General features: G+C 35.7%; 1 protein-coding gene across 11 annotated transcripts in view; it reads right to left on the minus strand.

The window, feature by feature from the left end:
• nav2a (neuron navigator 2a) overlaps positions 1–18366 on the minus strand; it is a 797383-nt gene that overhangs the window by 28108 nt on the left and 750909 nt on the right. For 8 of the 11 annotated variants that reach the window (XM_039749336.1, XM_039749362.1, XM_039749354.1 and 5 more), the window contains 9 exons: positions 14476–14559; positions 13712–13823; positions 12031–12182; positions 7482–7490; positions 6686–6858; positions 3583–3736; positions 3252–3411; positions 3058–3155; positions 521–616 (listed from right to left, as the gene is read on the minus strand). In XM_039749336.1, the coding sequence (XP_039605270.1) occupies positions 521–616; positions 3058–3155; positions 3252–3411; positions 3583–3736; positions 6686–6858; positions 7482–7490; positions 12031–12182; positions 13712–13823; positions 14476–14559 (1038 nt within the window). The remainder of the gene's footprint in view (positions 1–520; positions 617–3057; positions 3156–3251; positions 3412–3582; positions 3737–6685; positions 6859–7481; positions 7491–12030; positions 12183–13711; positions 13824–14475; positions 14560–18366) is intronic. The other 3 variants (XM_039749403.1, XM_039749326.1, XM_039749393.1) reach the window with 1 other exon arrangement.

An 18366-nucleotide genomic window follows, 5' to 3' on the forward strand; every position in this document is an offset into this window, starting at 1 on the left:
TAAAGAGAAGCTAAGGAAAATTTCCTGTGAAGCAAAAGTGCAAAATTGCAAAAGAAAACTGAACCCTATGAACCCATTCAGGAGAGGATTGTGTAAAAATGAGATTATATAGCCGAAATATCACCCGAGGTTTCCAATAAACAACTGAAGTGTTGTACATGCAATGATATACCCCTGCATAAAAAGTGCTTAATGTGATTTTCAACCTTTACATCCTAACCAGAAAAAATAGAATTTAAGTTTCAGATGGTAAATTACTTATAGTTCATTATTTAAAAGTTATAATCATTAACACTTGCTGGAACAGTAGTCAATAAATACTAGTAGTCACATCAATAGCCAGTAGGCAAAGGCAGGTACTTGAAACAATAGGAAACTACTATGAATAAACACTTTTAAAGATTAGATATCTAAATAACGTTGAATACAGAATACAAATATGACTCACAAAGATTAAATAATGTATTTTCAGTAGTATCAAGTTTTGTTAAAATTCTTGATAATGACGTCTTCCCCTTACCTTAAAAAGACGTCTCACTACACCATCCAGCACATCCCATTTAGTTTTTCCACTAACTCCAATGCATCCAATGAGATACTTCCGTGGTCTAGATTCCTGCAAAGGTAACATCTCAAGTTTTAAAATTATCACATCACATCATATATGAAGGATATATATATATATATATATATATATATATATATATATATATATATATATATACATATATATACATATATATATATATATATATATATATACACATATATATATATATATATATATATATACACATATATATATATATATATATATATATATATATATACACACATATATATATATATATATATATATATATACACATATATATATATATATATATATATATACACACATATATATATATATATATATATATATATATATATATATATATATATATATATATATATATATACACACACATACAGTGCATCCAGAAAGTATTCACAGCGCATCACTTTTTCCACATTTTGTCATGTTACAGCCTTATTCCAAAATGGATTAAATTCATTTTTTTCCTCAGAATTCTACACACAACACCCCATAATGACAACATGAAAAAAGTTTACTTGAGGTTTTTTAAATTAATTAAAAATAAAAAAACTGAGAAAGCACGTGTACATAAGTATTCATAGCCTTTGCCATGAAGCTCAACACTGAGCTCAGGGGCATCCTGTTTCCCCTGATCATCCTCGAGATGTCTCTGCAGCTTAATTCGAGTCCACCTGTGGTAAATTCAGTTGATTGGACATGATTTGGAAAGGTACACACCTGTCTATATAAGGTCCCACAGTTGACAGTTCATGTCAGAGCACAAACCAAGCATGAAGTCAAAGGAATTGTCTGCAGACCTCCAAGACAGGATTGTCTTGAGGCACAAATCTGGGGAAGGTTACAGAAAAATTTCTGTGGCTTTGAAGGTCCTAATGAGCACAGTGGCCTCCATCATCCGTAAGTGGAAGAAATTCAAAACCACCAGGACTCTTCCTAGAGCTGGCCGGCCATCTAAACTGAGCGATCGGGGGAGAAGGGCCTTAGTCAGGGAGGTGACCAAGAACCCAATGGTCACTCTGTCAGAGCTCCAGAGGTCCTCTGTGGAGAGAGGAGAACCTTCCAGAAGGACAACCATCTCTGCAGCAATCCACCAATCAGGCCTATATGGTAGAGTGGCCAGATGGAAGCCACTCCTTAGTAAAAGGCACATGACAGCCTGCCTGGAGTTTGCCAAAAGGCACCTGAAGGACTCTCAGACCATGAGAAACAACATTCTCTGGTCTGATGAGACAAAGATTGAACTCTTTGGTGTGAATGCAAGGCGTCATGTTTGGAGGAAACCAGACACCGCGGGGATGTTTTTCAGCGGCAGGAACTGGGATACTAGTCAGGATAAAGGGAAAGATGACTGCAGCAATGTACAGAGACATCCTGGATGAAAACCTGCTCCAAAGCGCTCTTGACCTCAGACTGGGGCGACGGTTCATCTTTCAGCAGGACAACGACCCTAAGCACACAGCCAAGATATCAAAGGAGTGGCTTCAGGACAACTCTGTGAATGTCCTTGAGTGGCCCAGCCAGAGCCCAGACTTGAATCCGATTGAACATCTCTGGAGAGATCTTAAAATGGCTGTGCACCGACACTTCCCATCCAACCTGATGGAGCTTGAGAGGTGCTGCAAAGAGGAATGGGCGAAACTGGCCAAGGATAGGTGTGCCAAGCTTGTGGCATCATATTCAAAAAGACTTGATGCTGTAATTGCTGCCAAAGGTGCATCGACAAAGTATTGGGCAAAGGCTGTGAATACTTATGTACATGTGATTTCTCAGTTTTTATTTTTAATAAATTTGCAAAAACCTCAAGTAAACTTTTTTCACGTTGTCATTATGGGGTGTTGTGTGTAGAATTCTGAGGAAAAAATGAATTTCATCCATTTTGGAATAAGGCTGTAACATAACAAAATGTGGAAAAAGTGATGCGCTGTGAATACTTTCCAGATGCACTGTGTATATATATATATATATATATATATATATATATATATATATTGTATATACACACACACACAGAGTATATATGCACACATACATATATATGTGTGTGTGTGTGTGTATGTGTTTATTGGATGGATTACAAATATAAAATAAAGCGTTAATAATGATTAGACAACTGATTTAATTTTTAGCCAATCTAAACAAAAATGAAGACAAACTTAAAGGTCGTGAAACTCTTTTAAAAAGTGTAACAAAGACGTTAAATGAAGCAGAAAAAAAGATGATTAGTGAGTGCTGTTTAGTATCAGAGAAGGTTAAGAATCGGCTATAAAATCTTAGAAACTGCATGGGCTTATTTTAAAGAGACACAGAAAAGACCAGAGAAGAACAGACACATTGGTGCATACGGACTGTACACTGCACAGAGTAATGAATATATAAATACATAGACACAAACTAAATCTAACAGTATTATAGAGCAAAATCTTGCTTTTGAAATTTTATATTACGTAAAATGTCACCTCTTTCCATTTAACTTCATCGTGTAAGATGACAACAATCTTAACATGCCGTCCTTCTTTGCGAGTGGTACCATCTCCATTGTCTTCCAGTAGCATGTCTACAAGCAAATTAAAGCACATTTTAAGAGTGCCAGTTTAAAAAGGGCTTGCATTTAGCCAAGACCAAAGATTGTGTTTTTTTTGTCTGCACATACCAAGACTGGTGGATTCGGTGAGGTTCAGACTATGCTGGGATAGACCCACAGACTGCCTAGGAGATGATGAAATGGAAAGCTGGGACTGAGCCCGACTACAGCTTCCTTGGGTCTCCGATTTAAGCCGATCATTCTCTGCTTTTAGCTTCTCGATTTCACCCTGCAACAAGATCATAAATGAATTAGCCAATCAGGATTTACTTGACACTTGGGCAAATCAGACATTTTAAAAAGTTATATAACTAATGCAAACACATGGCAGAAGAAGCTAAGACAAAATCCTACTGTTATGTCAAGCCTGCACACAAGAGAGGTTCAATGCAACATTCACCTGCATTCTGTTCATTGCCTCCCGGAGTTGGTCAAGCTGGTGAGCAGAACTTAAGGCTTCTAGCCGAATGTCTGTCAGCTTCATTTCCTTGTCCCTCAGTTCACTACGCAGCTGCATGATGGTTTCAGCTTCACTTTCTGTGCATTCAGAAATACTGCAACGGGCAACGAGAAAAACCTAAGTTACAGCCTATCATTTAAAAGAAAACTGTCAAGATCAGGAAATCAATGGAATTAAGATTTGCTAATTATAGGCATAAAGCTATGTACTGTAAGATTTTTCTTATAGTGTGACTTGATTTCATTTCATTGTAAAGTGCTCCAACAATTAGAACAGTGGGCCTATATAACAATGAGTGCAATTTACTTATTAAAAGAAACACAAATCAACATGAATTCTACTAAGCAATTCCCATCACCCAAGTGAGACAGTCAATAAATAGTGAAAGGTATGATGTCTAAAGCGTGGTATTCGGAGAAAAAGCTGTGTTTATTTTTAAAAGAAGGAAAATGACACCAAATATTTTGTACTGTGAACAAAATAATGTTCACTTATTAAAGAATGCTTTTCCTTGTAAGATAGAACCACTCTTTGCATCATGCCTGTTGTCATCCAGAGTGAACTTTTGGAATAGCTCTCCTTTTACCGAGCCAATGAACAGCTTCTCCTCTGGCCAAATCTTCCATTGGTGTGAATCCCTTTTGCATACATGTTATTGTAAAGGACACTAAGGAAATGGATAAGGAAGGTACACAGGCTTTAAGAACAAGCTGTATATGTGAATGTTAGTTAAATAAACCTACTAGAAGAGGGAAAACATATCAATCAATAAGTGTAAATATATTTAAAATCTTAAAAATTATTGGCTACACAAAGTCATGTATTTAATATGAAAGAATTACTATGCTGTCATTTAACCTATTCATTATCATTTAACAAACCGTACAGTATATGCTTTGACTGCATGTCAGCTTTGTTAGAAGACTGATTAGCTAATTCGAGGAAGCAGTCAGATTTGTACCCAGCCTTGGAGCTCACAGACAGGCATCAACACGTTCATGCATCTCACTGTGTCTCTCGGAAAGACATGTAAAACCAGCTTTTTAGGGAAGGGAAGAGATTTATGTGCATGTGTGATTTGCATAGGCAGTGTCAATTACATTTTTATGATGGATTAATAAACTGGAAAAAAAGTTCATTCTAATTTATGCAATCTAATGACACTTGTATAGCTATTTCAAAAACCACAGATCATGTATACACTAGACTTTTGAAATTCGACATAACTTAAAACAATATTGTTGCCTGATAAGCAAAGTCAACTGAGACAAAGAAGGAATTAAAAGTTCACAGGGTAAGGGCAGAATCTAAAAACGCATTACCTCACTAATTAAAGGTAAGAGAAAAGCCCTTGCTGTACCCAGAGTGGCGTCTTTATTGAGCACAGATTGTGTGCTAAACTCGTGAGAGACTTGAGCTCTAAGCATAGGGTCAAGTCTTACTTGCCTGTCCTCTTAAATGGAGCACGGACACCCACAAATAAAGCACACATTTTTATAAACTGTTAATTACGGTTTCAGTAACTAAAAGATAACTAAAAGATAAAGGATCATGTAAGAAACCTCAAAGAGCACTCCCATGTAGGCAAAGTCCTCCACTTGAACTGGCAGAAACACCAGCAACAACTCCACCCAATATTGGACATCATCCTTACAGACCTGGTATTGTAAAACTGTTTTTTTTAACTCTAAAAAGCTAGTAAACAGCCAATCTCTTCTGTGTTAAATGTTTGTCTATGTCATCCTTCTTGTGTCCTGTCTTCAAATCTGATTTTCTTGACGTTCAGCATATGCTGCTAGTCTTCTTTTTCTTTCCACCATGTCTGTTGGTTTTGTGAGCACTTTGCTGTAATAAACACTTGAGCACAGGTCACTTTCCCAAAGTGGCAGCAACCTCCAATTTTTTGAATTTCCAGAACATATGTCATAAGCTTTCGATTAAGACCAAGATCAAAGTTCTAGCCCAAGTAGTTCACATATAATCACATGACAGACCTTATCATTTTATTATATTACTAGTAACGGTGCACTGCACATTATTGTACACTTGACTTGAGCATTCCTAGTTTTCATCCTCTTTCTCTGTACGTTTAGCATTCGTTTGCTCAGAGGTTGATGCGGTTGCTACTTCCTGAGCAGCTCTTCTTTTCTCCACCCTAGCGGCCCGCTTCTTCTCTTCTTTCATCGGCATCTTTTCGCGTTAAAACTGAATAAGTCAGTGTTTGTGTTGCAATTACGTTTTCTTTAATGTTTCACTTAAGCTGGCACTTAAGTCTTCAATCTGCCTCAAGAATGATTTAAGATATGAAGAGGTAGGGGAAGTGACCGCGAAGGTGGTAGGGATGGGAAAGGCGTCCGTACACATGGCCACTACCGACAGTTGGTTCTAAAATAAAATAAAATAAAAATAAAAAGAGGAATAACTTTCAAGGTCAATCATCCCCTTGAAAGCGGATAGTAGACGTCACGTAGTAAATGTGTACCAAATTTCAGGTCAATTGTTCAAACAGTTTGTGAGCTACAGGCGATTTAAAATCCTGGACAGATAAACAGACAGCCATGGTAGAGTATTATATATAAAGATGAAAAATAATCTGAGGTAAAACATATTTGCAGATGTATTACACACAGATTTTAACGGATTTAACCGAGTTATTCAGGATATTGATAATTTAAAATGCAAAGGTAAGGAAACAATACAAAAAACAGCCTTGGATTGTTTTATATACCTTATTATCCACTGTTTAATTCAATTTATTTTTTACAAAAACAAAAAAGCTGGTGTATCATGGCATCATCAAGCACAGTGCAGTATAATATTGCAACAGATGTTATCTACAATGAGTTTACATTTTCATTATGTGTCTGTATGGGCTTTCTGCAGATAAAGTCGGAAACCACTTTCTGGCCCAAGGATGTTGATGTTGGGTTAATTCCCCACTGAAAAAACACCATCTGAATAATCTAAAATCTAAACATGCCTAGCTGGCTTTGTTGACCTCTGATAAATGAGCAAAGCTATTTTGGACTTTGGTATTACTTACAGTGAGTTGGAGTGGGAGGTCCTCATGAGTGGGGTGGAGGCAGTAGATCCATTATGAAGAAGTTTTGGGGATGATGGGAGAGAGGAATCTGTCATCTCTTCAATGTCTGAGTGGGAGGACGCTGACTTGGGAGATTTTTTCTTTCCAAATGCTTGTTTGAAGGAGCTTCTTAACTGAAAGAACATATGCATGTAATAAATTCTTGTTTAAATGGCACCAGGCAGGTAAAGAATGAGCAAAATCATGTTAATTTACAGAAGTGTTTTAGTGTGAATGGAGAAGACGACTTTGTGCACATGTTTAAGGTCTACTTTAAAAAAAAAAAAAAAGTTGATAAACAATGAACAGTAATACAAAATGCATATTTTCTACCTAAATTGATTATCGAATTTACTAAGTACGGACTAAGTTGAATAATATTTCTTCAAAGCAAGGTAACTATTTTAAATTTTTAAGATAAACAGTTTGATTAAAAGAACAGCAGATCTTAACCTGAGCCACAGCATCAATCTCTGATAAACAAGTGTCAAGACAAAGAAGTAATAAAAATTGTTATAGAGGTAATGGGCAAACACATTTAAACTTTAATTGTGCAAAGGGAGAAAATTAATTAAAGATGCAGGCTGAGTTCCTATGAGATTAAGGTAGATTCTAAAGAAACCAAAAAAGGTGAATCATTTAGAATTTTCTTTGAAGTTCTTAGAAGCAGACACAGCCTGAAAGGGTTCAAATGGGTTAGTGATGTTTAGCTTAATGTTAGCAATCTAAAGGACTTTGTGAGAACAAATATTCTTACCTCGTAGACCTGCCACATGTAGTGGAAGCACAAAGAACAGAAAAGAAAGAAAGAAAAAATAAAAAAACAAACAACAAATGGAAGTTTAGTGTTGGACATCACTGTTGATATGAAAAAGGCACTGTAAAAAGCAGCTTGTAGTTGGACAAATGAAAAAAAAAAAGATGCATGATGTTCTACATTTCTTTCAATTCAATTTCAACAATAATCTGGCTCCATATTCAGAATATTAAAACTATAAAAAACAATTCACTTTTTAAAGAGATACACAATATGAAAAGTATGCATTTATAACAAATCTAATTATAGCAACTTAGTCTCTAACTTTGATTTATAAAAACGATAGCCTTCAGTTTCCCTTAATTAAACAGTGAGGATGGGAAAAGGAACTAAACAAAATGGCTAGCACTACAGAAAGCAAAAAGAATCAGCTATTAAACTAATCTATTTTTATCTGGCTGGATTTAACAGATGCAATAGCAATGGTAAAAATGCACTGAAAAGTACTTATGGCTATGGCCTGACTTCTTTGTGACTAATAAGCTGGTAATAAACACTAGGTAGTACTTGACCACAAAATTATGACAGACATGAAAAGCCATTTGCTATTTGACAGCTAACCTATTTGGGTGAAAACAAACAATAGTCACCTTTCCTCCTGTACAGGAAACCGTCTATAAGCAAAATGGTGTTTATAAAAAAGAAAAAAAAAGACAAAAATGGAAAGAGGCATACGATGCAGTGGCACTAGCTTATATACACGTTAGAGACATTAGACATATTGTCTAAGCTATTAATAGTTACACCTAAAAATTGAATACAAGGTGAAAAGTCTACAAGAACCCACCCAAGTTTTCTTCATAAAGTGCACTTTCAATCTCTGAATGTGTTACTGCATTCATATACATTAAGATGAGTAAAACTATCAGTTTATGTACTTACAATTTTAATGCATCATGCCTAGGGCAATGTGTATGAATGTACCCGATTCTTAGATATGAGATAACATAACTTTTTTAGTTTGTATTTACTTAAATAAATTACATATATTACAGCAAAAAGTAGTCAAAGACTGATGCTTGCCAGGACATTTGCTAATTTTTAAAAAGATCCTTGAAACTGTAATCATTCTTTGCACCAGTCCAAAGACACGTTCAAAATCCTTTCTGCTGATAGTTTGCTTGTTAGCTTTTAATGGAGTACCATACTGACACTTTAAAATCAAGTTACAAAGCAGGATGCTATTGCTACAGAGGGATTTGGATCCTTCACCTTAAAACTACAGTCTATTAATTAAAGATTTCCTTGACTTTACCTGTGCTGGCCACTGACTATGCCATTTGTTCTGCTTTTCTATTCTAACTCTCTTCATTGCTTCCATTAATTTACACGTGATACAAGTTAAAATAACAGGCTGACATTATGCCCTTTTTGTTCATTTATAAGTTAGTTCCAGTTCTCTGAGACTTTCCTGGTTTGTAGTAACCTTCAAAAATAAGCATGTTAATATGTTCCTAATATTTCCTGTAACTATGGCTGAAAACCTCAAAAAAATAAAAGTGTTTTCGATATCCTTTGTTTTTCCCACCCTTGCTGCTGACTTATAGCTAATACATTAAAACCACCATTATAAGTATTGATGTTTGCATTATTGGCAGTATTTTTTTCCAGTTCTATTTTGGCATTTACAAGTTTCCACTTCTCTGTCATTTTCATATATTCATAGACGTTATGGTTATGCTGTCAGTAATTTTTAGAAGTACCTTTTCTTCAGCATTCCTCACGTGTTTACTCAGCCACTGAGCTCACATATTACTAGACATCCTAGTTTTATGTACTGTATATGAATATTGAGGTTTGATATTCAAAAAGATATCCAAAAACTTAAAAGAAAACCCTTTCTTGATAGTCCTAATCACTTTGGATGTTTTACAGAAACAAAAAGTTTAAGTATGAAAGCTGCTGGCTACCTTTGCATTGGAGTACATTCTGTCCAAGACTAGTATTTTATAGCCACGTTAATGGATGTATTTGTATGGTGACAGTAGAACTTTGAAGAGGGTACAAGGCTACGGACAGTCCCAAACATTACAGAAAATCATAAAAACCATAGAGGTCACCACATGACCTTCAGATAACCAATAGTCATCCATGCAAGATTCTATGTCAGAAAAGTTAGGACCATGCTGTTCATGTAAGGCTGAGGCCATGGAGGTCAAGCAGAAGGCTAATGCTCTTCTATTTGGGCTACAACAAGTAAGTAATGGCATTCATAATAACTGATGGTGAAAATAATATCTGCCAAAGATTTTTTTTTTATTGCCTTCTTACACATTATGTACTTAACTTTGTTCAACCACGTTGATCCCATTTTCAGATATGGACACAGAGAATGTAAATACAGTGAAATGTCAAAGAACTTTAAAAGTGTCCAGTCATTTCAACTTCACATCTGTTAAAAAATGTTAAAAATGTGTAAGGTCTGTACAGTAGTACAAGTGTGATCAACTGGAATGATGGTGATTCATCCTTCATTCAGACTTTGGGATAATCCAGTAACACTCCATGGCACTTTTTATTGTTTCTTAAGGTAGATCTTTGGAGTTCTGATGCACCCAATAGCCTCTATTGCCAGTCACTATTTAGTGAGTGAATGTTGAGGTGGTGCACAGCTACAAGTACTTGAGAGTCTCGTAACACAGGGGAACTATATCAGGACGGACAGAGCAGCCTCCTGCTTTTATTAGAAGATTGTACTGTTTTAATGTGGGCAGTGACATCCTTAACCATTTTCTACAACTCTGACATGGCCAATGTAATTTTCTATGTGGTGATGTGCTGGCTTGTAACATCACTTTAACTGAGACCCCCATGAATCAACAAAATAATTAAAATGGTAGGCTCAGAAGGCAGTACAGGAGGAGACGATGAAAAGAAAACTGATGGCCATTATCAGCAATGCTGCACATCCTCTCTCTAACACACTATCAATAAGTTCTTTCAGTTAACAGATTATTCTGTCGAAGTGTGTGAAGAAAAGCTACAGGGGTACATTAATATCAATGGCAATATGACTTTGTAATACCTCACTGTGGCCAAACCAGAAGTTTACCTTTTTTATAATAATTCTGGTGTATATTGGGGGGTATCATTGGCAGTTATAACATTTATTAATTTTTTTCAACCTTCTGCGCGTCTGTCTGACCCAATCTAACGGTTCCAAATGCGAGTCATCAACAATTTCCAAAACTTCTAATTTGCAAAGTATTGCTTTTGAGGACAGTGATGGTAGCTCAGCACATTACATAGTGTGTAATGTCATCTAGCCTGTAAAATCAAGCAATACACTCTAAGCAATGTTTTCTGATGCTTAGCAATTGTTTCAGCTTTCTACTCCCTTGATGTAGGCAACAGTGTTGAAAGTATTAAGACAGAATTTACAGTCAACAAAACTTGTTGCTTTGCACTTTTTTGGAAAGCATAATTTTACTAACTTTTTAATTGCTAGATAAAAAGCTTGCACTTCGTATACGAGTGTATTCTGTTCAACAGTACTATTTCATGGCCATATAAATGGATGTATTTGTATGGTGATAGGGTAACTGGCAAAACATGACGGTAGTCATATAAATGGTGTTTGCCTTCTATTTTTGCTCTGTGCCTTTAGTTAAACCATTCATAGTAACACAGAAGTACCAGGGAAGCAGGGAAACCTGCAAATGGCAGCAACAATTTAAATCAGCTAAGAGTTGTTGGAATCTGGAACAAACTACCGAGCCATGTGCTTGAAGCAGACGCCTAAACAACCGATACGAAGTACTGTATCTGGATAAGATATTAGGACAGCTTAGCTATTAAGTAAACATATGAGCCTGATGGACTAAATGGGCTAATCTCGCTGGCCAAGTTTCTTATATTTTCATGAAACTTGCAAATTTCAGTGTTTAAATCAGTAAACTGTACACTATCTTTAGACCCATACTGTCGGAATTATTTATATCTTTTCAAGGCCTGAGGCCAAGACACAGCAGCTCACAACCCTTCAAAAACTTTTCCCACAAAGTATTAGATAATTATTAAGAACTAATTATAAAAGTACATTTTTTTAAATTCCAAGTCAAAAAATCTGATAACTGTAACAGAGATTTTATAAAACAGAAACTGACAACTCTAAACTTTGGATAGAGTTGTGAATGATGCAACTGCAGTATTTTTAGTTCTTCATTTTAGAACAATGATTTATTTGCAAGTAAAAACATATGAAAAATATATAACATAGGTTGTGTAGGTGTGAAAATAGATGAATTAATTCCTTAACACATCTTTTACTATATGACAAAATATATCACACATACATTGTGTGTACAAATTGTTTGTATGTAGAGCTGTAGACAGATATACAGATACCGCTTCCTCATTGAGTTTCTTGAGCTTTTGAATTGCCATACATGACTATGTCTCATCTCGAAACTAATGAACATCTTGGCTCTCAAACCTCTGTGTCACCTACGGAAAACAAATTCAGCTGCTCACTGAATGCTCGTCTTACCCAGTTTTTCTTTTTCTTCTTCTTCGAGTCAGCCTCCACATTACTGCCAACACTGGAGTGGCTTGTTGCACTATTAATGCTGGACACACTGTCAGAAGAGTGCTGCCTGCGAATTCTGAGGTCTGATGACTGAGGACTGCCATTACCTGGAGCTGCAACATGATTGAGATTGTCATTACAAAATTGTCTCCTGTTAATACATTATTCTTGCTATAGCTGCAGCAACTCATACATTTTGAAAAGGGGACTTCTTTATAGTTAACTTAATGACAACTGAATATTAACAGCTATTTTGGAGGTATACCTGAATGTTATATCATGTATAAAATTTGGGCACTCAGCAAGAGCATTCAGAAAATGGACTTATGAAAGGAAGAGTGGTCAAATACTTGAAAGGACATTGAACCCAGTGCTCTGAAGAATGTGAACCTCGGGTTCTCTGTGAGGCATTCCCAAAGATTTGTCTAGTTTGTGTGTCCCCTTTGCTTCCTTCAATTTGACTGAATTGTTGCATCTCCTGCCAGACTTTGAAATCAGTCAGTCAGTCAGTCATTATTCAACCCGCTATATCCTAACACAGGGTCACGGGGGTCTGCTAGAGCCAATCTCAGCCAGCATAGAGCGCAAGCCAGGAACAAATCCCCAGGCAGGTTGTCAGCCCTCCACAGAAACTTTGAAATTCTTGGTTTAAAAAGTTCAGTGTTTAGAAAACTCCAGGTCATTGTTTTGTAGGTTTCTATTTCGGGGCAAGAATTACTAAATAGCCTTTTCTCACTTTTTTTTGCAGATTTGCTCTATATTGTTGCTAGTCTGTGCAAGAAACAGACATCTTTGAAAGCTTTTTTGGTTACTTTACCATTATTCGTGAACAGTGAAATAGAAATCTGATTAACTGGGTGGCTATTTACTGGTGGATCAATGCTCTATGTATTTGTATGATCTACTATCTTCTGTACACAAATATTAATAACAGAAGTAGTGAGCACCTAGAGATAAATACTGAGTACCTAGAATGGAAGTGCATGACACTTAAGAATAAATTCAACTCGGATGTCTCACAGAGCACAAGGCTATCACATAGCAGCAAGAGACAGTCCATCAGACTCACTTGAGGAACACATATTTAAGAGCTTTGATTTGAAACTGAATACGCTTACACCTTTTTCCTATTTCATTTTCTGTTGTAGTCCACTGAAACCAGATGTTTCCAGATGTGTAAAAAAGTATTGTATCAGACAGTAATGAATGCTCAAAGAAAAACTGCAGTGCATTTTATAAACCAGTCATTCAATGACTGAATGACTAAAGCGATATTATAGGTAAGTAGCAACATCTACTGCACGTGATACAATGAACACATGCAGCCCAGACTGGCAATGGGGCATTTGACCACTTTTTTGGAAATACAAGTTTGAATTCTGTGTACTTATGTGATCATTTTGAAAATATAACTTAACTTTTAGAATATTAAGGTAACATTAACTTGTAGCTTAACTATTCAATGGTGTTTAGGTTTACAAAAATACTGATGACGCTACTTATGTTTTAACTTACAGTATGTTGAAGAGTTAAAGGTAGAAGCAAAAAAAATATGCACAAATGTTTCTGGATTTTAAACTAAGTTAGTAAATGAAGGTCACTAACTACAGAAAGTCAAATACAAATGTGTAAGACAGCATACCTTTGCAAGCAAGTTCTGGGGTATTAATAACCCCATTAATGGCAGCCTGGGCAGCAGCATTTTGTTTTTTTAGATATTCAATTGTCTTTCTTAATTCATTAAGCTCTGAATCCTGCAAAACATAAAATAATGACAATAACAACAATGTGAATGTAATTTCAAATTTGATTCATCCATTTTCTGCTTTCACACCTATTTCTTTTTTTACATTACACATGATTTTTATTTATAATAAAACACTGCATTCTTTCATTCTTTAAGAAAAGAAACAAGCAGACAGTCATTAATCTATCAACTAGCTACATTAGACAAAACATACAAGAAACAAAATTGTGGTGTAAATGTTCAAAAAAAAAAAAAAAGGACAAACGAAGGACAATACATGAAATTAAGTAAAATATTACTTGTATAAACGTTTCTCTGAAAGAGTCTATAGTAATAACAGTTGTCAGTGTTTGCTAAACTGTCGAGTAGAAATGCAAGCAAGTTCTCAAATCCATGAAGAACAAGGATGAGAAAATCAGTTCCATCTCATCCCATCACAAGTTACTATATCCGACTGCAGGGAATTAGGAATTTAAAAAGGGCTTGAATGTCTTTAGTCACATGTTGGTGTAAATTCACTACTCTCACTAGAAAGGGCTTGGGAAATCTGCAGCTACAAACTTCATATAAAGATTCACTTTCCTCCATGTGAACACACATCTGCCACATTCACAGAGTTTACTCTTCCTACCTGCCCCATACTGTATTTTGAAACCCACCTTCTGTTCTGCAGTCATTGTGAGGCTCTGTAGTCTTATGGTCATGTTTCCAAGACTCTGCTCAAATGCTGCCACAAGATGTGCCTGTGAAAACATGCAGAGTTCAGTTACATCACACGTATCATACATCTTTAAGCAGGCCACAACAAGGTAAATGCAACACACATCATCTTCGACACAGTGGCTGCTAAACAAAACAGTTCATAAAGAGGGTTTAAAGGAAAACTGGCACAGGACTTAGACACACACTGAAGGTATAACCTAGGGGTTTAAACATCACAAAAAGGTAGTTCCAAAATGTAGCTAATTAAGCTGTTTTAATTATACAGCAAAAATCTAAATGAATATAGCAGCACAAAGAAAATAATTCTGGCCTTGGGCATGAAATATCAATTAAATACATGTTAACCTCTGAAAGGTGCTTCAGTGGAAAAAGGCTTGTAGTATTCAAATCTACATTTTACAATGACAAAACAATGCTCTTTATTTTGTAGTTTTTTAATTAAAAATAGAAGATCCTCCAATTTAATGGAAAATATGTAAGACTACTGCACATCTGAACATGTCCACATAACACTGCTGAAAGTCTTTTAAGACCATTTACTATGAGAAGCACTGCACAAATATATATATATTTGGGGACTGGGCAGTCTAATGGTCTGGAATACCTACAGATTTTTTTTTTCTCTCCAGTCGTCTGGAGTTTTTTTTGTTTTTTCTGTCCACCCTGGCCATTGGACCTTACCCTTATTCTATGTTAATTAATGTTGACTTATTTTTTTTTCTTACTGTTTCTTTTATTTTTCTATTCTTCATTATGTAAAGCACTTTGAGCTACTTTTTGTATGAAAATGTGCTATATAAATAAATGTTGTTGTTGTTGTTGTCTCCAACCCATATAGCATAGCTGGTCTCACTACTGTCCTGTAGACCTTCCCTTTCACTCTTGCTGCTATCTGTCTGTCACAAATTACTCCTGACACTCTTCTCTATCCATTCCACCCTGCCTGCACTCTCTTTTTCACCTCTCTTCCAAAATCCCGATTACTCTGTACTGTTGATCACAAGTATTGAAACTCATCCACCTTTGCCAGCTCTACTCTCTGCATCCTCACCATTCCACTGACCTCACTCATATTTAAAAACATGTATTCTGTTTGTTCCTACTGATTTTCGTTCCTCTCTTCTCTAGAGCATAACTCCACATCTCCAGGGTCTCCTCAACCTGCTCCCTACTATCGCTACACATTACAATGTCATCAGGAAACATCACAGTCCACAGGGACTGCTGTCTAATCTCGTCTGTCAACCTGTCCATCACCATTGCAAATAAGAAAGGGCTCAGAACCGATCCCTGGTGTAATCCTATAATACAGCATAAAAGTCTGTTGATAAAATGAATGGTGAAGAACCAGCTTCAATGGTGTGTTTATAGAAGAATATCTCAATATGTCAAAGAACAAATGTACTCTTTTTCCAGCTCTTTCCATATCCCAGTTTACAAATGCCGGAAGGAACCTAAGATAGTTTAATACAGTATATATAAATACAAGATTCACCTATGAAATACAGCTTTTTTAAGTAAGCTATGCTCATTAAACAAATGAGATGTTAAAAAAGTACACTTTGTAAAGTTCATAAGACAAGGCTGATTTTCTAAGTCCTACATTAACTATAAGGCTCTTGCCATATCTTGACACCTATGCAAATTACTGGCCACTTTGGATAAACTATCAACAGTGCAGTGTGTAACATAGCACACATTCATGTTCTCTAAACCCATATCATTAATCTTTGTCAGTGTCAATCACCTCAGTACCAACTCTTCAATCATTTTGGACTTTTTATACCTGTTTCTGCACTTAGAAAGCCTTCTAGGTTTGGACAATATGGCTTTCATAGTTCCTCTCCCTTTCACAATGCACTATAACAACAGAAGAGTCACCTACCAGATACAAGTGTAGGGAAGAGTTAATATGAAGTACAAAAAGGATATCAAACTTTACAAACTGTGTGCTTATTTGACCCTCATTGTTTAACAGGGCTTGCTGAAAGACTTCAGTGCATATTGTCTGAAGTGTCTCTATGGACACTGTTAAAGTAGTGGGAAAACAGCAAGACATTGTGAAAAAAGAGTAAGTAGACAAAAAGAGGTTTCAAATTTACTCTGTAGCCTCACTGTGCATAGATCCTGGATTTTAATTTAGCCTGACATGCTTTCATTAGGTATTCTGAAAACCTGCACTTTCTACACACATTCCAAAGACATGATGGTAGGTTGGCTGGTATCCCATAATCGCTCTTAAAGGATTCAGACACCCACAATACATAATGGGTTAAAGCAGAAAATAACTTTGCCTGTGGAAAAAATGCACATTAAGATATGAGATTTAAGATGACTTACTTAATAATTAAATCTTTAAAAATATAATTTTAAAAAGTCATTAAATGTGCGCCGCTAATGTTCAAAACTGAAGAAAAAAAAAATCAACAGATGACTCCACATCAAGGCTCAGTTTCTGACAGAAAGAAAATTGTTCATTTTTATTTTGCTATTGTTTTTTTTTTTTTTTTTAAGATCAAGTAAATTTAAAATTTTAACCTCCTCCTCACCATCTCTCACGACATGGTCAAAATATACACTATACCTGATTTTCTTGGTGTTCACAAAACTACATTGTGTTTTTAGATTTCCCTTTTGTATTGTGGGTACTGATTCAGGCAAGGCCACTTGAGCTGACTGCTTAGTCGAGTACACCGATTTGAAGATAGCACTGACATAAAAATAGTCTTTCTGATCAGTGAAAAAAGAACAAGTAGCTCACTTTTAAAATGTCTTTTGGAATGACTGCCCCATTTTAAGACCACAATATTTAAGAAGTACCAAAACACATTCAACTGTTATGATAAAAATGATCATGGATTACACCACTTGATGCTATTAAGATGAAAAGCAAATTTCAATAAAAGTACACAGAGAGGCTTAAACCAAAACGCGGGGTGACTGGAGATTGTCTGATAGATTTAGTTTCTCACATTGAATACTTAAAACAACTGTAAAAGCTTTTACAACCAACGCCTGCTTAGCTGAACTGTCTTCACTTCATAACACAAATATACCTACATTGTTCCACATGTAGGTAGGGTACAGGATTTCAAGACACATACAAACTCCCTAAGAATGTCAGATTTTGACAGTACAATAGTAATCAATCTAAGCTGTTAGACAGAGCCTTAATAAACAAGACATCCCAGGCTGAGTACAGAGATGTTCTGCAACCAGCACAAGTGGGGAAGTGAGTTTTAATTCTAAGGAATATGAGGGTTTTCTTGTCAGCTAATGCAGGTGAGCCTTTAAAAAGCTCCTGAAGGTAGACCAAGCAGATAATTAATCACTACACCATTTTCGGCAGGTTGGATTATTATCAGGGATAACAATCAACAGAATGTATGCTTTGAAACCTAAGCCACTTCTACTTTTTATGGACTGTGAACATCACCGTCGAACAGAAGCTTCTTTAAAGTGGAAGAATTTATAGTTTCAACTGTGAAATTCTTTCAGTATCTGCACTGAATTAAATAATTTAAATATGGGAAACAACAACAAATTTAAGTGATGATGGTACTTACGAACACTGGGAAGGAAAAAAGGAATGTGTACCTAATACTTATATTTTAGCGTTGGTTTATGACCTGTAGTGCGTCTTTGCTCGTTTTGAAAATTGTCAAATTTTTATTCTGGCACTTAAAGTGCTAACTAGGTTTAATAATTTAAAGGAACCTCTGCTTTATGCAAATCAGAGTCAAAACTTTCATGTTTAATTTAACAACAGTGCATCATAGACATTAATCAAAAAAAGTAACTGATGATTATAACTTTTTACCACTTAT

This window comes from Polypterus senegalus, chromosome 1 (assembly GCF_016835505.1).
Source record: "Polypterus senegalus isolate Bchr_013 chromosome 1, ASM1683550v1, whole genome shotgun sequence".
Classification (NCBI taxonomy): Eukaryota; Metazoa; Chordata; class Cladistia; order Polypteriformes; family Polypteridae; genus Polypterus; species Polypterus senegalus.